Below are 13,736 nucleotides of genomic sequence, written 5' to 3'. Positions count from 1 at the left end.
ATAAATCCAGAGCAAGAAGAAAGATGAAACAGTTGCTTTTAACTGCCAGCTACTTCAGAAATTTTAATTTGTCTGAACCTTCTCTTATTTGCAAATATCCGAACCAAGTCTCCATCATAGAGCTAAGTTTTCTTGTTCTAAATTAAATTTTCTGAAATTTCATTTCCTGTTTACGTACACTTAAAATCAGCTTTGTTATGCAATTCATTGCATCATATAATGTGAATACAAATCAAGCGGAGGACCATTGAAAATCGCCAATGAATCCAGAGCAAGAAGAAAGATGAAACAGTTGAAATGGATTTTCATGAGTTCGTACTATTCAAATGAAGATGCCAAATGAATGATTTCATCTGGTGGTAAGAACAGAATCAATTCAGAATGAAATTATGATATTTATGAAGAATCTACTTGCTATGAACTAATTGGATGGTAAATTAGAATCTCATAAAAAAGAGAGAAAAGGAAAATACAACATATAAACAGTATGATTACTTCAGCAGATGGAGAATACCTTGAGCTGGAATCCACATCATACACAAACCCAACATCGCGTGGTCCCTAGTACTCTGTTGCTTGAAGTTGGCTGGGAGATTAGGAGGAGGAGAAGTCAAAGGGGAGATCAGTGGCAGATCAGTCAACCGGGGGATTAATGGTGGATGTAAGAAACGTTGTTTGGTTGCCTTGCAAGATGTCTGGGAGATTGGTGGGAGAAAACCTTGTCTCATTTGGTTGCAAGAAGATTACCAGGAGAATAGCAGAACTTTAGAAAAGAAAAAACACAAACCCAGATCAAAGAAACCCTCTTCGAATGTATGATAGTGAGAGGGAAAGAGAGGGATTTTACCTCGATTCGCTTCCTCTTCCACGTCATTTTTGGGTTTGGGGAGGGTCGGACAATGAGCTCGCAGATTCCACAAGTTCAGGGCTTCTTGCCATATAACAGGGAATATAAAAACGAAGAAGAGAGAGAAGAGTCTTCACCACTTGTGATAATACGAGAGAAGATATGACCCGCAGATCTTTTAGCATATTTACGTCTTCTCAGAACGAAGGAGGATTCGATCCTTCGAAGATCTTCTCTCAAAATTTCTTCGATTTGGAGAAATTTGTTGAGAAGATTTAGAGGGTACTACGTCAAACGACCGGTCCCGACAACGCTAATTGTCAAAGTCTCGTAAAATCCATTTAGCGCAACCAAACAACCTTCAGCAATTCAAATTCCACGAATCCCGCCCTATTCTTCTCTATTTGGGCAACCAAACAGAGCTATTATCATTAAAATCTGAAGCCGATGAGGGGATAATTCAAAATTGGGTGCCTACTCAATAGGGTTGGCCTCAAAAACATTAGAATAAGATGTGTGACTCCCAGAGGAACTCTCGGGATTGGATTGATTCCTGATACATAGGAGTCTTCTTAAAATTTGCTGCCCCTTCATTATATGTAGGGATTGCAATCCCACATTCGATTAAAAAGGATTGGAATCAATCTGCAAATTTTGTACTTTTCAACAAATGGAATCAGATATTTATACCGGGACAACAAACTCAAGTCAAGCTTGGAAAATTCAAACTTCTTTCAGAATATTAAATAATATATCGAATTCAAAATAAATATAAGGTTAGTTATTAGGGAATTGGTCTCTTAGAGCCAGGGGAGCATAGCTCCTACCCACATGTGACCTGATTATGCAGAATCGGTCATTTATGGGGGCCAACTTGGATGGTTCCTGGGCACAAAAGATCAATTTGTGTGTGTGAACAGACAAAAGATTATTTTTTAGAAGGTTACGATCAATCAATCAGATTAAAAGAATAGAAAAGAAAATAACAAACAAAAGATCAAAAAACAATTGTAGAAACCACTTAAAATCAGAAAAACTGAAGATTTCCTAAAGAATTAAAATCATTAAAGAAAAAAATATGTAAGAAAAAATGAAATTGAAAGACTGAAGTGCTGAGATTGAATGAAATGATAACATGTTTGGATAATATTTCCATAAAATTACACGTATGAGTTAAAGTGAAAATATACCATACATAAAAAGGAATTAAAGAGAATATATCAATTGTATATGATCTGCATGCATTAATAAAAATCATGGCTCTTTGGACAATGCTACCGATTAGAGACACTTTATGACATTTCCATACACAAACCTAGGTACCACAGTTTGTAATTTTCAGGTTTCTCTTTAAAAAAATACTTTATCTATGGTAGAATATGATTCTAAGCTAAGTTTAACTTGGAGAACAGGTTTCTCGTTCAAAACCTTAATACCTTTTCTTTGTCAGGAATTGCCAAACGTCAGTGGAAAGGAAAAATATCATGAAATCCACTAGATATCCAAAATAAAAATACAGCATACGAATTGAACAACAATCAATAAGAAAGCAAGCTTTCAATTCAACCCAAAAAATACTAAAATATTAAATTATTTGAGAAAACCCAAAACAAAAAAATCCTAGAACCAAAAACATAAGAGAGTAAGATGACAATGCATCCTCAATAGAAAATCAGTGACCCCCTCCTCATCCACGAACATAAAAATTAAAATTATAGAGAACCAATCCAGTGCCAATTAACGGAATGCAAGAAGCAGCCAGGCCGAATGCCGAATGCAAACAAGATGAAAGAATGGTCAAAAGCAGTAAAGACCTAAAACTACTAAATTCCAAAGCAACAAGACATTACAAGAAACACTATATCTAAAACATAAGGGAGTAAGAACACCACGAATTTCGATTACAAAGTCCGAGAAAGCTAAAGGTGGAACTACAACAAACTTATCCCGAACAAATTAAAAATATGCAAGAAGCAGCTCGATAAAAACAAACTAAAACCCCACAACAACAAAGAGAAAGGACTTTGAAAACCCTAAAATCCCACCCAAAATGAAAAATAACCACAAAAGAACGAACAGATGCAGTGCCAATCCGTTCAGTTTTCGTGACCAAGCGGTGAGACAAAGTTTCTGCTTTTTCTTCCTCCAAATCTTCTCTCTAGAAGAGCAAGAGAGCGTCCGTTTGGAATTCTAGTGAGATTCAGAGAACAGCCGAGGATAAATTTTGAGGAAATTAGGGCAGGATTTTCCATTTATGGCAGTGAAAAGAAAAGATAATCAGAAAAAAAAAACCTAGAAAGAAGACTCGTTTCTTTGGTTCTATTCATGCAAGGGTTTTTGTAGAGAGAAAGAGAGAGATAATGGATGCAGAGAGTCTAATACCAGGGAAGATAAAATAGACCTGGTTTACTAAACTACCCTTTAATTTTGTATTGGAATTATGTTGGGAAGATTAGGCAACAGGATCTCGTCCATCTCTGTTTCCTTGGCAAGCTATGAGAGAGAGAAATTAAAGGGTTTGACAGTGAGAGCAGAGGTGTCTCTACCCCTTTCTCCAAACCCTCTGATTTAACGGTGAGAGAGGGAGATGAAAGGGTTTGGGTCTCTACTCCTTTCCTCAAACCCTCGTCCACTCTCGGGGCATTAATAGAACAGATGCAGATTTCAATACCAAAACAAAACAGATTTCCGCCTTTCACCTGAAGCAAAAACATCACTAATGTATCAAGTGCTACTGATTAACCTTTCCCGAAATAACAGTAGTTTTAAAATTACTAAAGAGTTGAAGAAAAATTGGAAAATAACAGAATACTCAACTCCCATTTCAAAAAAAAAAAACAGAATACTCACCTCAGGAAAAGCATCAAAGAAAAATAACTTATACGTGAGAGATAGAGAGGAGATGCAGGGTGGGATTTAGGTTTTGCGATTTGGAGTAGGGGATATTTGGGTTTTATAAAGAAGATCTGATTGTGAGGGAGTGTTACCGGAGAAAATTTGGAAAATAACAGAATACTCACCTCAGGAAAAGCATCGAAGAAAAACAACATAAATGTGAGAGATAGAGAGGAGATGTAGGGTGGGATTTAGGTTTTGCGATTTGGAGCAGGGGAGATTTGGGTTTCATAAACAAGATCTGTTTGTGAGGGAGTGTTACCAGAGAAAAAGGTTTGCAATACGAACGTGATTTTAGGGTTTCATTTTAGGGTTTCGAAAAAATGGACGAGGAGAGTGAGGGGAATGAAATGGGCTTTTCTTTTTCATTTGTCTGTTGAGGTTTACGGGTGCGAGAGATTTGCAGAGAGAGGATCGACACGCTATTGCTTGATGGGCACGGTTTCGTTAATGGGGACAGGGATGGAATTTAACATTTGAAGCTGGGTTTATTTTGGATTCTGAAAATTGTCGGTGCAAACAAAAAAAATCTGTACAAATATTAGAAACAATGGAATTGCTAGCGTCCATCACAGAATTCATTTCGCGGATCGTTTATTGCATTTCAGAGCAGCCACACAGGTTCACTTTCAGCAACTTTTGTCTTCATTTAAGAGGTGGCTGGTATGACATGCAGCAGACCATATGCAGAATGCCTTTTGCGATGGACCCTAGCAAATCCCTAAAAACAATAGGCTCACTGGATTTTAAGTTTTCTTTTGAACCGGTTAAGGCGGTTAAGTCACATATGAGAGTTTCAACCCTATTTACATTTCGCATCGTTTTTAAAAGAGGAAATGACCAAGAAAAAGGGCTTTGATATGATAATGATGTGTCAAGGGGGGAGAGTTGTAAATGACCAATGTAGAGTGATAGTGAATGGTTTGAGATTTTTAAGACAAATCTACCCTCAGGTAAAAATCGTTTATTTTACCCTCATAAACTTTACTTTTTTATTTTCACCTCTCTCTCTCTCTCTCTCTCTCTCTCTCTCTCTCTCGCCGGCCGTCGGTGTTGTCTCTCCGGCACTCTCTCGACGCCGTTTCTCTCTCTCTATGGTACTCTCTCTGTCGACGGAACCCCCTCTCTCTCCCTCTCTCCGGCCCTCTTTCTCAACGGCACCCTCTCTGTGGACGGCACCCTCTCTCTCGACGGCATCCTCTCTCTCAACGGCATCCTCTCTCCGGCCCTCTCTCTCCGGTAGCCTCTGATTCTGAGCGAACCTCCTCTCCCAGGTTGGTAGTCTCTCCCTCTCAGTTAGTTTTTGAGATATTAAGTTAGGGTTTTGAGAAAATCAGTTTAGAAACAAAAAATTAGGGGTTTTGAGAAAATCATTTTAGGGGTTTTGAGAAAATCAGTACTCTCTCTCTCAAAATCCCTATTTTTTATAAATCTATGGTTTAAAGCCCTAAAGTTTGGTTTAAAACCCTATTTTTTATAAAAATCTATGGTTTAAAGACCTAAAGTTTGGTTTAAAACCCTATTTTGTTAACAAATATATGGTTTAAAGACCTAAAGTTTTGTTTGAACCATTAATTTGTTAGAAATGTATGGTTTATAGCCCTAAAGTCTGGTTTAAACCCGTAATTGTTTGAACCCATATTTTGAAAATCCCCTAAGTTTTGAAATATAATGGTTTCAACCAAAATTTGATAGAAATATTTTGTTAAAACCCCTATTCAGTTTACAGAACCCCTAATTTTTCAGAACTATATGGTTTAAACCAATAATTGTCACACATTATTGGTTTAAACCCTTAAATGTTGAATAATAAATGGTTTAAACCAATAATGTTGAAAAGTCATTCGCTTGAATTCCTTCTATTTCGGAAAACAGGTTTTATCCCTTGTATTTCGGAAAACAGCTGTTAAGTTTTGAAAAATGATGGTTTAAACCAATATTTCTTGTAAATCATTGGTTAAAACCTCTATTTTTTCGAAAATTAGTTGAGAAAACCGTTAATATTTTGACAATATATGGTTTAAACCAATAATTTCTCCCACCTTATTAGTTTACACCCCTAAATCTTGAATAATAAATGGTTTAAATCAATAATTTTTGACAAATCATTTGTTTAAAGCCCTTCTATTTCGGAAATCAGCCCCTAAGTTTTCAAAAATAATTGTTTAAACCAATATTTGATATAAAGCATTGGTTTAAACCCCTAATTCTTGAAAAATCAATAGTTTAAACCCCTAATTTCTGAGCAATCATTGGTTTAAACCCCTAAATCTTGAATAATAAATGGTTTAAATCAATAATTTTTGACAAATCATTTGTTTAGACCCCTTCTATTTCGGAAATCAGCCCCTAAGTTTTGAACAATAATCGTTTAAACCAATATTTGATATAAAGCATTGGTTTAAACCCCTAATTTCTGAGCAATCATTGGTTTAAATCCCTAAATCTTGAATAATAAATGGTTTAAATCAATAATGTTTGACAAATCATTTGTTTAGACCCCTTCTATTTCGAAAATCAGCCCCTAAGTTTTGAACAATAATGGTTTAAACCAATATTTGATATAAAGCATTGGTTTAAACCTCTAATTTATGAGCAATCATTGGTTTAAACCCCTAAATCTTGAATAATAAATGGTTTAAATCAATAATGTTTGACAAATCATTTGTTTAGACCCCTTCTATTTCGGAAATCAGCCCCTAAGTTTTGAACAATAATGGTTTAAACCAATATTTGATATAAAGCATTGGTTTAAACCCCTAATTTCTGAGCAATCATTTGTTTAAACCCCTAAATCTTGAATAATAAATGGTTTAAATCAATAATGGTTGACAAATCATTTGTTTAGACCCCTTTATATTTCGGAAATCAACCCCTAAGTTTTGAACAATAATGGTTTAAACCAATATTTGATATAAAGCATTGGTTTAAACCCCTAATTTCTGAGCAATCATTGGTTTAAACCCCTAAATCTTGAATAATAAATGGTTTAAATCAATAATTTTTGACAAATCATTTGTTTAAACCCCTTCTATTTCAGAAATCAGCCCCTAAGTTTTGAACAATAATGGTTTAAACCAATATTTGATATAAAGCATTGGTTTAAACCCCTAATTTCTGAGCAATCATTGGTTTAAACCCCTAAATCTTGAATAATAAATGGTTTAAATCAATATTTTTCGACAAATCATTTGTTTAAACCCTTTATATTTTTGAAATCAGTTCCTAATATTTGAAAAACAATTGTTTAAACCAATATTTGATATATAGCATTTGTTTAAACCCCTAATTCTTGAAAAATCAATAGTTTAAACCAATAATTGATCAGAAATCATTATTTTAAACCCGAAATATTTGAGAAATTAGTTGGTTTAAATCAGTTGTTAACTTTTTTTCATCACATTATGTTTGAACAGGTCGAAATCTGATTTAGTGGATTTGATTCCATCTTTTCCCCCTAGTGATCATCTCATCAAACCATGGTAATGCCTCCGTTATTCTTTTAAGCCTTGTATTTTTTAAAATGTTATATATATATATATATATATATCTAATAATGGTTTGTTTTGCAGGCGTCTTATGCTACGTCGAGATGCTGCCCCTCTAAGTTTGCCGAATTCTTCAGGTCCCTTGAGTTGAGGAAAGCACATACCGATATGCTAGAGCGCGGCCCATTTGGAGCCTTGCTTAATTTGGAAGGTCTGAAATTGCACAAGGCAATTTTGACCGTCCTTGTGCGATCTTGGATACCCAAGTCTAGAGCATTTCAAATAGGTGGTATATTACTCCCCTTTGAGGTAAGAGATTTAGCATTGGCATTAAGCCTAAGCCTTGTAGGAGATAGAATACGAATAGACTGGGATTCGACAGAGGATGTGAGATTTAGTGAGATTACAGATGTTATAAGGGCGGAGTCCAGATCGGATGAGATTGCATCGGTCCACGCAACAGTGAGACATGTGTTGCTGCTTCTGTGCTGCTGTGTGCTTTTTGCCCGAGCTGACCCTGTGGATCACAGGACGAAATCCTGCCTCTTCCCCTACTTAGGAGCAGAGACCGTGGGAAGAATTGCTTGGACATACCCTGTCTACGACTTCCTGGTAGAGTCATTGGATTCATATTCGAAAAACAGAAAGACAGGATATATCACCGGATGCGCTATTATGCTACAGGTGAAGAGTACATATATTATATACATGATTACTCTTTTGTAAGTTTGGTTTTTTGTTCTTTAAAGGCTGACTGTCTGTCTTCATTCCAGGTGTGGCTCTTTGAGCATACTACCTTGTGGGCACCTTCAGCTCCAGATGCACATCCACGCCTATTAAAGTGGATCACAGGGATCGATACACGGAGGAGTGACCATGCAGCCCTTATCAGACAGATCCGTGATGGGAGGCTAAAGAAGACCCAGGTTAGACCTAGAGCTTCTGTACTCCCTTAGTACTCACTTTTTCTAACCGAGATTAACTATTCGATTTCAGGTTGTGAGGTGCCTACTACCTCTTCCTCGAGAAGAGGGCCTGCTATCTTTCACGGCAGATGAGGCTGATACTGTGATGGGAGAGGTAACGAAAATCACTCTCTTTCTTGCATAGGGTCGTTATATTCAAGTTATCTAAATTTTCTCTATTGTTGATACATTTATAAGAAAGAAGCTTCTGCGACCGCCCCAACAGTTGAGGAATGCCTCCAAGACATTCGGATTTTAGAGAAAGAAACGATAGCGTCTCTGAGTGATATGTTACTTAAGGTACTGAATTTTAAGTCTATATTCAATTACTATATAGTACATTCTCTGAGTGATATGTTACTAATTTTCCATTTCCACTTTTCAGAGGAGCATACCTTTTAAGGGGAGGACAGGGAGAAAAAGAGATGTTGATAGGGAAGTGAAGGAAGACCATGTGTCTATAAGCAAGGCTGATTTTGATTTGTTAGTGGAGAGGGTTAGAGAACTTGAAAGGAGGTCAGTACGACATGAAAATGAAATAGCCGAGCTTAAGAGGATCATTGCCTCTGGTGGAATGGAGGCCGAATCGCAGGATGAAGGAAAGGGGGAGATGATGGGAGGGGATGACGGAGGGGTGGTAGTCATTCCGAGCCAGGATTCCTTAGAGGAGGAAATAAAACGGAATGTGATTTCCATCCCCGACAGTCCACTAAAACCTGTGGCAAAAGTGATTTGGAGTATTGAGAGAGGAGTGAAGCTGCGTTTGAGGAAAAGTAAACCCTCTCAATACACTAGTTCACCGTATACGGCTTTCGGGACTAAGAAGGTCAATGATAAAGCATTGCTGGTGGCAGACCCGCAATGCCATCGGTTGCTCCCTAAGGTTCTTGCGCTTCCCCCAAGGTAAATTGGATTGAAGCCCTTTTCCAATATAGTTATCTAGCCTTTGTAAATCCTAAACTATCAGGTGTTTTGCAGCGAACGAGTTATACAGGTCAACGGCGAGTTCCTGTGTGCCGAGGACTTGCTTATCCTTAACAACCCCATTGAGTGGTTAAGTTCTCCGGTAAATAATTTGGTTATTTATTCTAGAGCTGAATTCTTTCACCATCGATATTTGTCTCAAATCTCTATATGTTATTTTACGTAGATTATGAATGTATACGCCGAATATCTAAACGTTCGGGACGAAAATAAAAGAAAGCCTGGAGAAAGAGCCTGTGTGGCCATTACTACCTTCCTCTATGTAAGAATAGATAGTTTTCATTCCCAATCAGAAGTTATTTTTTATAGGTGGTTGTTCACAAGGTTCGAATTTGTTTTGCTCACTCCATTAACTTCTCTTGTATTATTTTTTTAGGATTGTCTAACTAGCAAAGACTACACTGGCTCCGATAGTCTTATGAAGTTTGTGAAACGATTAAACGAGTACCCGCTGGATACCCTAAAAAGAGTCTTATTCCCGCTGCATGTCCCTCAGCATTGGATTCGCCTGGTCCTCGATATGGTGGACGAGAAGTTCTACATCTTCAACTCCTTGCGAGAGCAGATCTACTATAGAGATGTTGTACCATTGGTGAGTTCGGGTCCCACTTTCCTTGGTTATATTTCAATGTATATAAAATCTTTAGCTTGTATGGATTGTTTTATAGATACGATACCTTGAACGGCTATACATAAGTATGTGGGACTTCGATGTAAGCAAGTTTAGTGTGGTGGAAGTCAAGAATAGGCCCTTACAACTCAACAGGTAATAAATTTCACTTAAAATCAGTTTGGAAGTTTAAATTAATTGTGGAAGAGCGTGGTCGATGATGTGTTGTTGTTTTGCAGTAATGATTGCGGGCTGTTTGTGCTTAAGGAGATGGACTGCCTGGCACGTGACGTTCCGCCAGAGTTCAGTCAGGCAGATATAGAGCTGATGAGAGGACAATTGTTGGAGGATTTCTTAGAAGGGCGGTGTGGGACGGTTCTGAACTTGTAGGAGTTGATGAACAGGCAGGCTTGGCGAGGTTGAATTCCATTTCAAATGTAGGCTTGTAAGAAACAATATCCTTGTAATGTTTATATGTGGGTAAAGGCTGGGAAGATGCTAAAAATCGTTTTTCATATCAACATTGTATTTGGTTTGTCTTTTTGTACCAACCACCAGAAAATGCTGTTGTAAATAAGATAGGCTTTACACGGATATGTAAGTGGTACACATTCCAACACGAAAACATCTCTGTTGTTCTATATGTGGATCTTATCAAATACATGGATGATGGTTTGTAGTCTATAAATTTGTTTTAGATTTTGAGATCCAATGTAAGCCGAAAGTTGATTACTTCAGTCGAACTTATAAAAGTAAATTTCTAACCAATAATCAGTTTTGAACCCAAAAAAAAATTAAATAAATCGTAGAAACTCTACTGCGGAATTCCGAGAAAAGTTTCGGAATTCCGCAGTAGCCATATACGAAACCCCAACATACGAAATTGTTACTGCGGAATTCCGCGAATTTTGTCGGAATTCCGCGGTCGGAATTCCGAGTTCTTACTCGGAATTCCGCAGTAACCCAATTAGGCAAAAAAAAAGGTCTCGGAATTCCGAATGTTTTTACGGAATTCCGAGAGTCGGCCCAGGCGCGCATAATGAGTGGACGGACTCGGTTTTTCTCATTTTTTTCCCTTTTTCTCCTCTATCTCAAAAACCTCCTTTGTTTTTCTTTTTTTTTTCCCTAAATCCACCATCCATCCTCCCTCCATCCTCGATCCTCTTCTTCCTTACGAAACCCTACATTTCTCTCCTAAACCTTACCCACATCATTTTTCTTGAAACCCTTTCCTCTTTCTCTCATTTTTCCATCTTTTAGGTGTCCCTTCCTCTTCTTTTCCTCAATCTCTCCTCTCCATCCTACATCCAACCCGTTTTTCTTCCTTCTCTCCCCTTCTTTCATCATATTCTTTCATTTAGGGCTTCAAATCCCTCTTTTTCTCTCTTTTTTTCCTTCTCTTCAAACCCTAATTTTCCAACCATGCCTAGAACGAAAAATTCAAACCTTGGCGGTTCCTCCGGCGGGCGAGACGATGAAGGACCATCAAGAAAGAAAGCCAAGGCTAAAGCTCCGGTTCCGGAAACTGAGGTTATTTCCGATTCATACTTCTCCTCCGCCCAAGCGAAGAAGACATGGCCAAAACTGGCTAATCGGGGCATCCTCACCGGCCGATTCATTGAGCCCGACGTTCTCCACCATTTCGACCTTCAAGCGCGATTTGATGCCGGTGGGTGGACCCAATTTCTTCATCTCAACGAGCTTGTCTACCCTCGGTTAGTTCGTCTTTTCTATACCAATCCCACTATCACTCCCTCTTACTTCCGAATTGAATCTCGTGTCAAGAACACCCCCATCAAACTCAATATTCATCAACTTGCTGAGATTCTCGCAATTAGTTCCAACGGCTTTGACCATAACTTTTGGCCAAGCAATGGGATCCATTCCCTCCCAGATCTTGATCACGACACTGTGTTTGGCCGAATTACCAAGCACTATCGGCCCAACATGCTTGTGCAAACTTCTGACCTCATACCCGGGGCCAAAATGCTTCATAACCTCATGTTCAACAACTTCACCCCACGCGGTGGCATGACCGATGCCATCCGACCCCTTGAGGCATACCTCATATATTGCATCCTTGAGGGTCGCCGGCTTTGTCTACCATACATCATCTTTCACTTCATGTTCCAGACTCTTTCTCGACACCGCGCCTCACTGCCGTATGGCATGCTCCTTACCTTTATATTTCGCCACTTCGGTATCACTCTGGAGAGTGAGGCAACCGACACTCCCACCGCTCCTTTTGATGATCGGACCTTCCGGCGCATGGCACTTGCGAATGAAGTTGTTGCCGTTGACCCTGATGAAGAAGTTGCCGTAGACCCTGATGAAGAAGAAGACGAGGACGCTCCGGACACTGAGGCCCTTGCGGCGCCCTATGCCTCTTCGGATTTGTCTCAGGGTTTCGCAGCCATGCAGGAGGCCCTTGAGCGATCTATGACCACGCAGTTTGAGCGGACTACCCATGTTGACACAGAGATGTCTACGTGTTTCCAGTCGCTCTCCACTCAAGTTGACGTCCAGTTCTCTACCCTTTATCAGTACCTCTCCGGTGGTCCGTCGAGTCAGCACCCGGGCAATTCCTCTTCTTATCCGTCACCACCTCCTCCGGAGCAGTAGATGGATGCAGTTATTTGCTAATGGCTCAATTTTTTGGGTCCGACTCCTTTTCTATATTCGGAGTCTCTTTGTGGATGTTTTGGGCTGTATTAGCTTTATATTTCTGCAGCTGCTATATGATGGTTGGATATTTTTGGAGCTTTATATTTATATAGTTTTATACTTTTTGACAGTGAGTGTGGTTGATCAAGGATACCCATTTTAGGCAGAACAAAACTTGGCTTCATAATTGCCCCCAGTGCAATAAAGATCAAGGATACCCCATTTGTAAATGGCATGAAAGTAGCATCTAAAATGAAACCTCTGTTGCAAACTTCATTTATGGAGAGAAATATAGAGAGTAAACAATTTTCTTACGCGCAAATCCAACGCCGGAGCTGTTATATAATCAACCATTTTCTAGGTACAAATTGAAGGCTGTACATTATAGGGTATAAAACAGTAAAATTTCTCAAAAAATATATCTACATATAATGCTAGGCCATTCCCATATAACTTCATAATCTTCAGATGAATCCTCACTGGTTGAATTGCGCAGTGGTTTTCTCAACTGAGTTCTAAATTATTAGGCGTTTAAAACAATGATATCTCACACATTATTGGTTTAAACAATTGATTGTGGGGTGTAAACCAATAATGTGTGAGAAATTATTGATTAAAACCATTGATATTTGAAAAATTAGAGGTTTTCTCAACTGAGTTCTATTATATCAGTGGTTTAAACCAATGATATCTTACACATCATTGGTTTAAACAATTGATTGTGTGGTGTAAACCAATAATCTGTGAGAAATTATTGATTTAAACAATTGATATTTGAACAATTAGAGATTTTCTCAACTTAGTTCTAAAATATTAGTGGTTTAAACCAATGATATCTCACACATTATTGGTTTAAACAATTGATTGTGGGGTGTAAACCAATAATGTGTGAGAAATTATTGATTAAAACCATTCATATTTGAAAAATTATAGGTTTTCTCAACTGAGTTCTAAAATATCAGTGGTTTAAACCAATGATATCTTACACATGATTGGTTTAAACAATTGATTGTGGGGTGTAAACCAATAATCTGTGAGAAATTATTGATTTAAACATTGATATTTGAAAATTTAGAGGTTTTCTCAACTGAGTTATAAAATATTAGTGGTTTAAACCAATGATATCTCACACATTATTGGTTTAAACAATTGATTGTGGTTTGTAAACCAATAATGTGTGAGAAATTATTGATTTAAACCACTGATATTTGAAAAATTAGCTGTTTTCTCAACTGAGTTCTAAAATATTAGTGGTTTAAACATATGATATCTCACACATTATT

At 37.9% G+C, this 13,736-nt stretch overlaps 2 protein-coding genes across 2 annotated transcripts; both read left to right on the top strand.

Moving 5' to 3' along the window:
- The first annotated feature begins 7,398 nt into the window (after nucleotides 1–7,398).
- Nucleotides 7,399–9,631, top strand: LOC143853968 (uncharacterized). Its single transcript, XM_077363665.1, has 7 exons — nucleotides 7,399–7,914; nucleotides 8,004–8,156; nucleotides 8,227–8,310; nucleotides 8,394–8,495; nucleotides 8,581–9,098; nucleotides 9,174–9,441; nucleotides 9,556–9,631. Exons 1-6 carry the CDS (start codon nucleotides 7,399–7,401, stop codon nucleotides 9,343–9,345), a joined length of 1,545 nt encoding a protein of 514 aa, XP_077219780.1. The 3' UTR covers nucleotides 9,346–9,441; nucleotides 9,556–9,631.
- Nucleotides 9,349–10,179, top strand: LOC143853967 (putative ubiquitin-like-specific protease 1B). Its single transcript, XM_077363664.1, has 4 exons — nucleotides 9,349–9,441; nucleotides 9,556–9,771; nucleotides 9,848–9,945; nucleotides 10,029–10,179. The coding sequence occupies exons 1-4, from the start codon at nucleotides 9,349–9,351 to the stop codon at nucleotides 10,177–10,179; spliced, it is 558 nt and encodes a 185-aa protein (XP_077219779.1).
- Nucleotides 10,180–13,736: the final 3,557 nt, after the last annotated feature.

This window comes from Tasmannia lanceolata, unplaced genomic scaffold (assembly GCF_043159265.1).
Source record: "Tasmannia lanceolata isolate RefF3 unplaced genomic scaffold, GAP_Taslan_0.1 ptg000020l, whole genome shotgun sequence".
NCBI lineage: Eukaryota > Viridiplantae > Streptophyta > Magnoliopsida > Canellales > Winteraceae > Tasmannia > Tasmannia lanceolata.
This window is presented reverse-complemented; position numbering and strand designations above follow the sequence as displayed.

Bases quoted from the DNA above. Each gene is read 5' to 3' on its own strand.
- LOC143853967 (XM_077363664.1), top strand. From the start codon at position 9,349: ATGAATGTATACGCCGAATATCTAAACGTTCGGGACGAAAATAAAAGA. The intron at 9,442-9,555 runs GTAAGAATAGAT...TTATTTTTTTAG, and splicing joins CCATTACTACCTTCCTCTAT to GATTGTCTAACTAGCAAAGA. The intron at 9,946-10,028 runs GTAATAAATTTC...GTTGTTTTGCAG, and splicing joins AGGCCCTTACAACTCAACAG to TAATGATTGCGGGCTGTTTG.
- LOC143853968 (XM_077363665.1), top strand. From the start codon at position 7,399: ATGCTAGAGCGCGGCCCATTTGGAGCCTTGCTTAATTTGGAAGGTCTG. The intron at 8,157-8,226 runs GTTAGACCTAGA...ATTCGATTTCAG, and splicing joins GGAGGCTAAAGAAGACCCAG to GTTGTGAGGTGCCTACTACC. The intron at 8,496-8,580 runs GTACTGAATTTT...TCCACTTTTCAG, and splicing joins TGAGTGATATGTTACTTAAG to AGGAGCATACCTTTTAAGGG.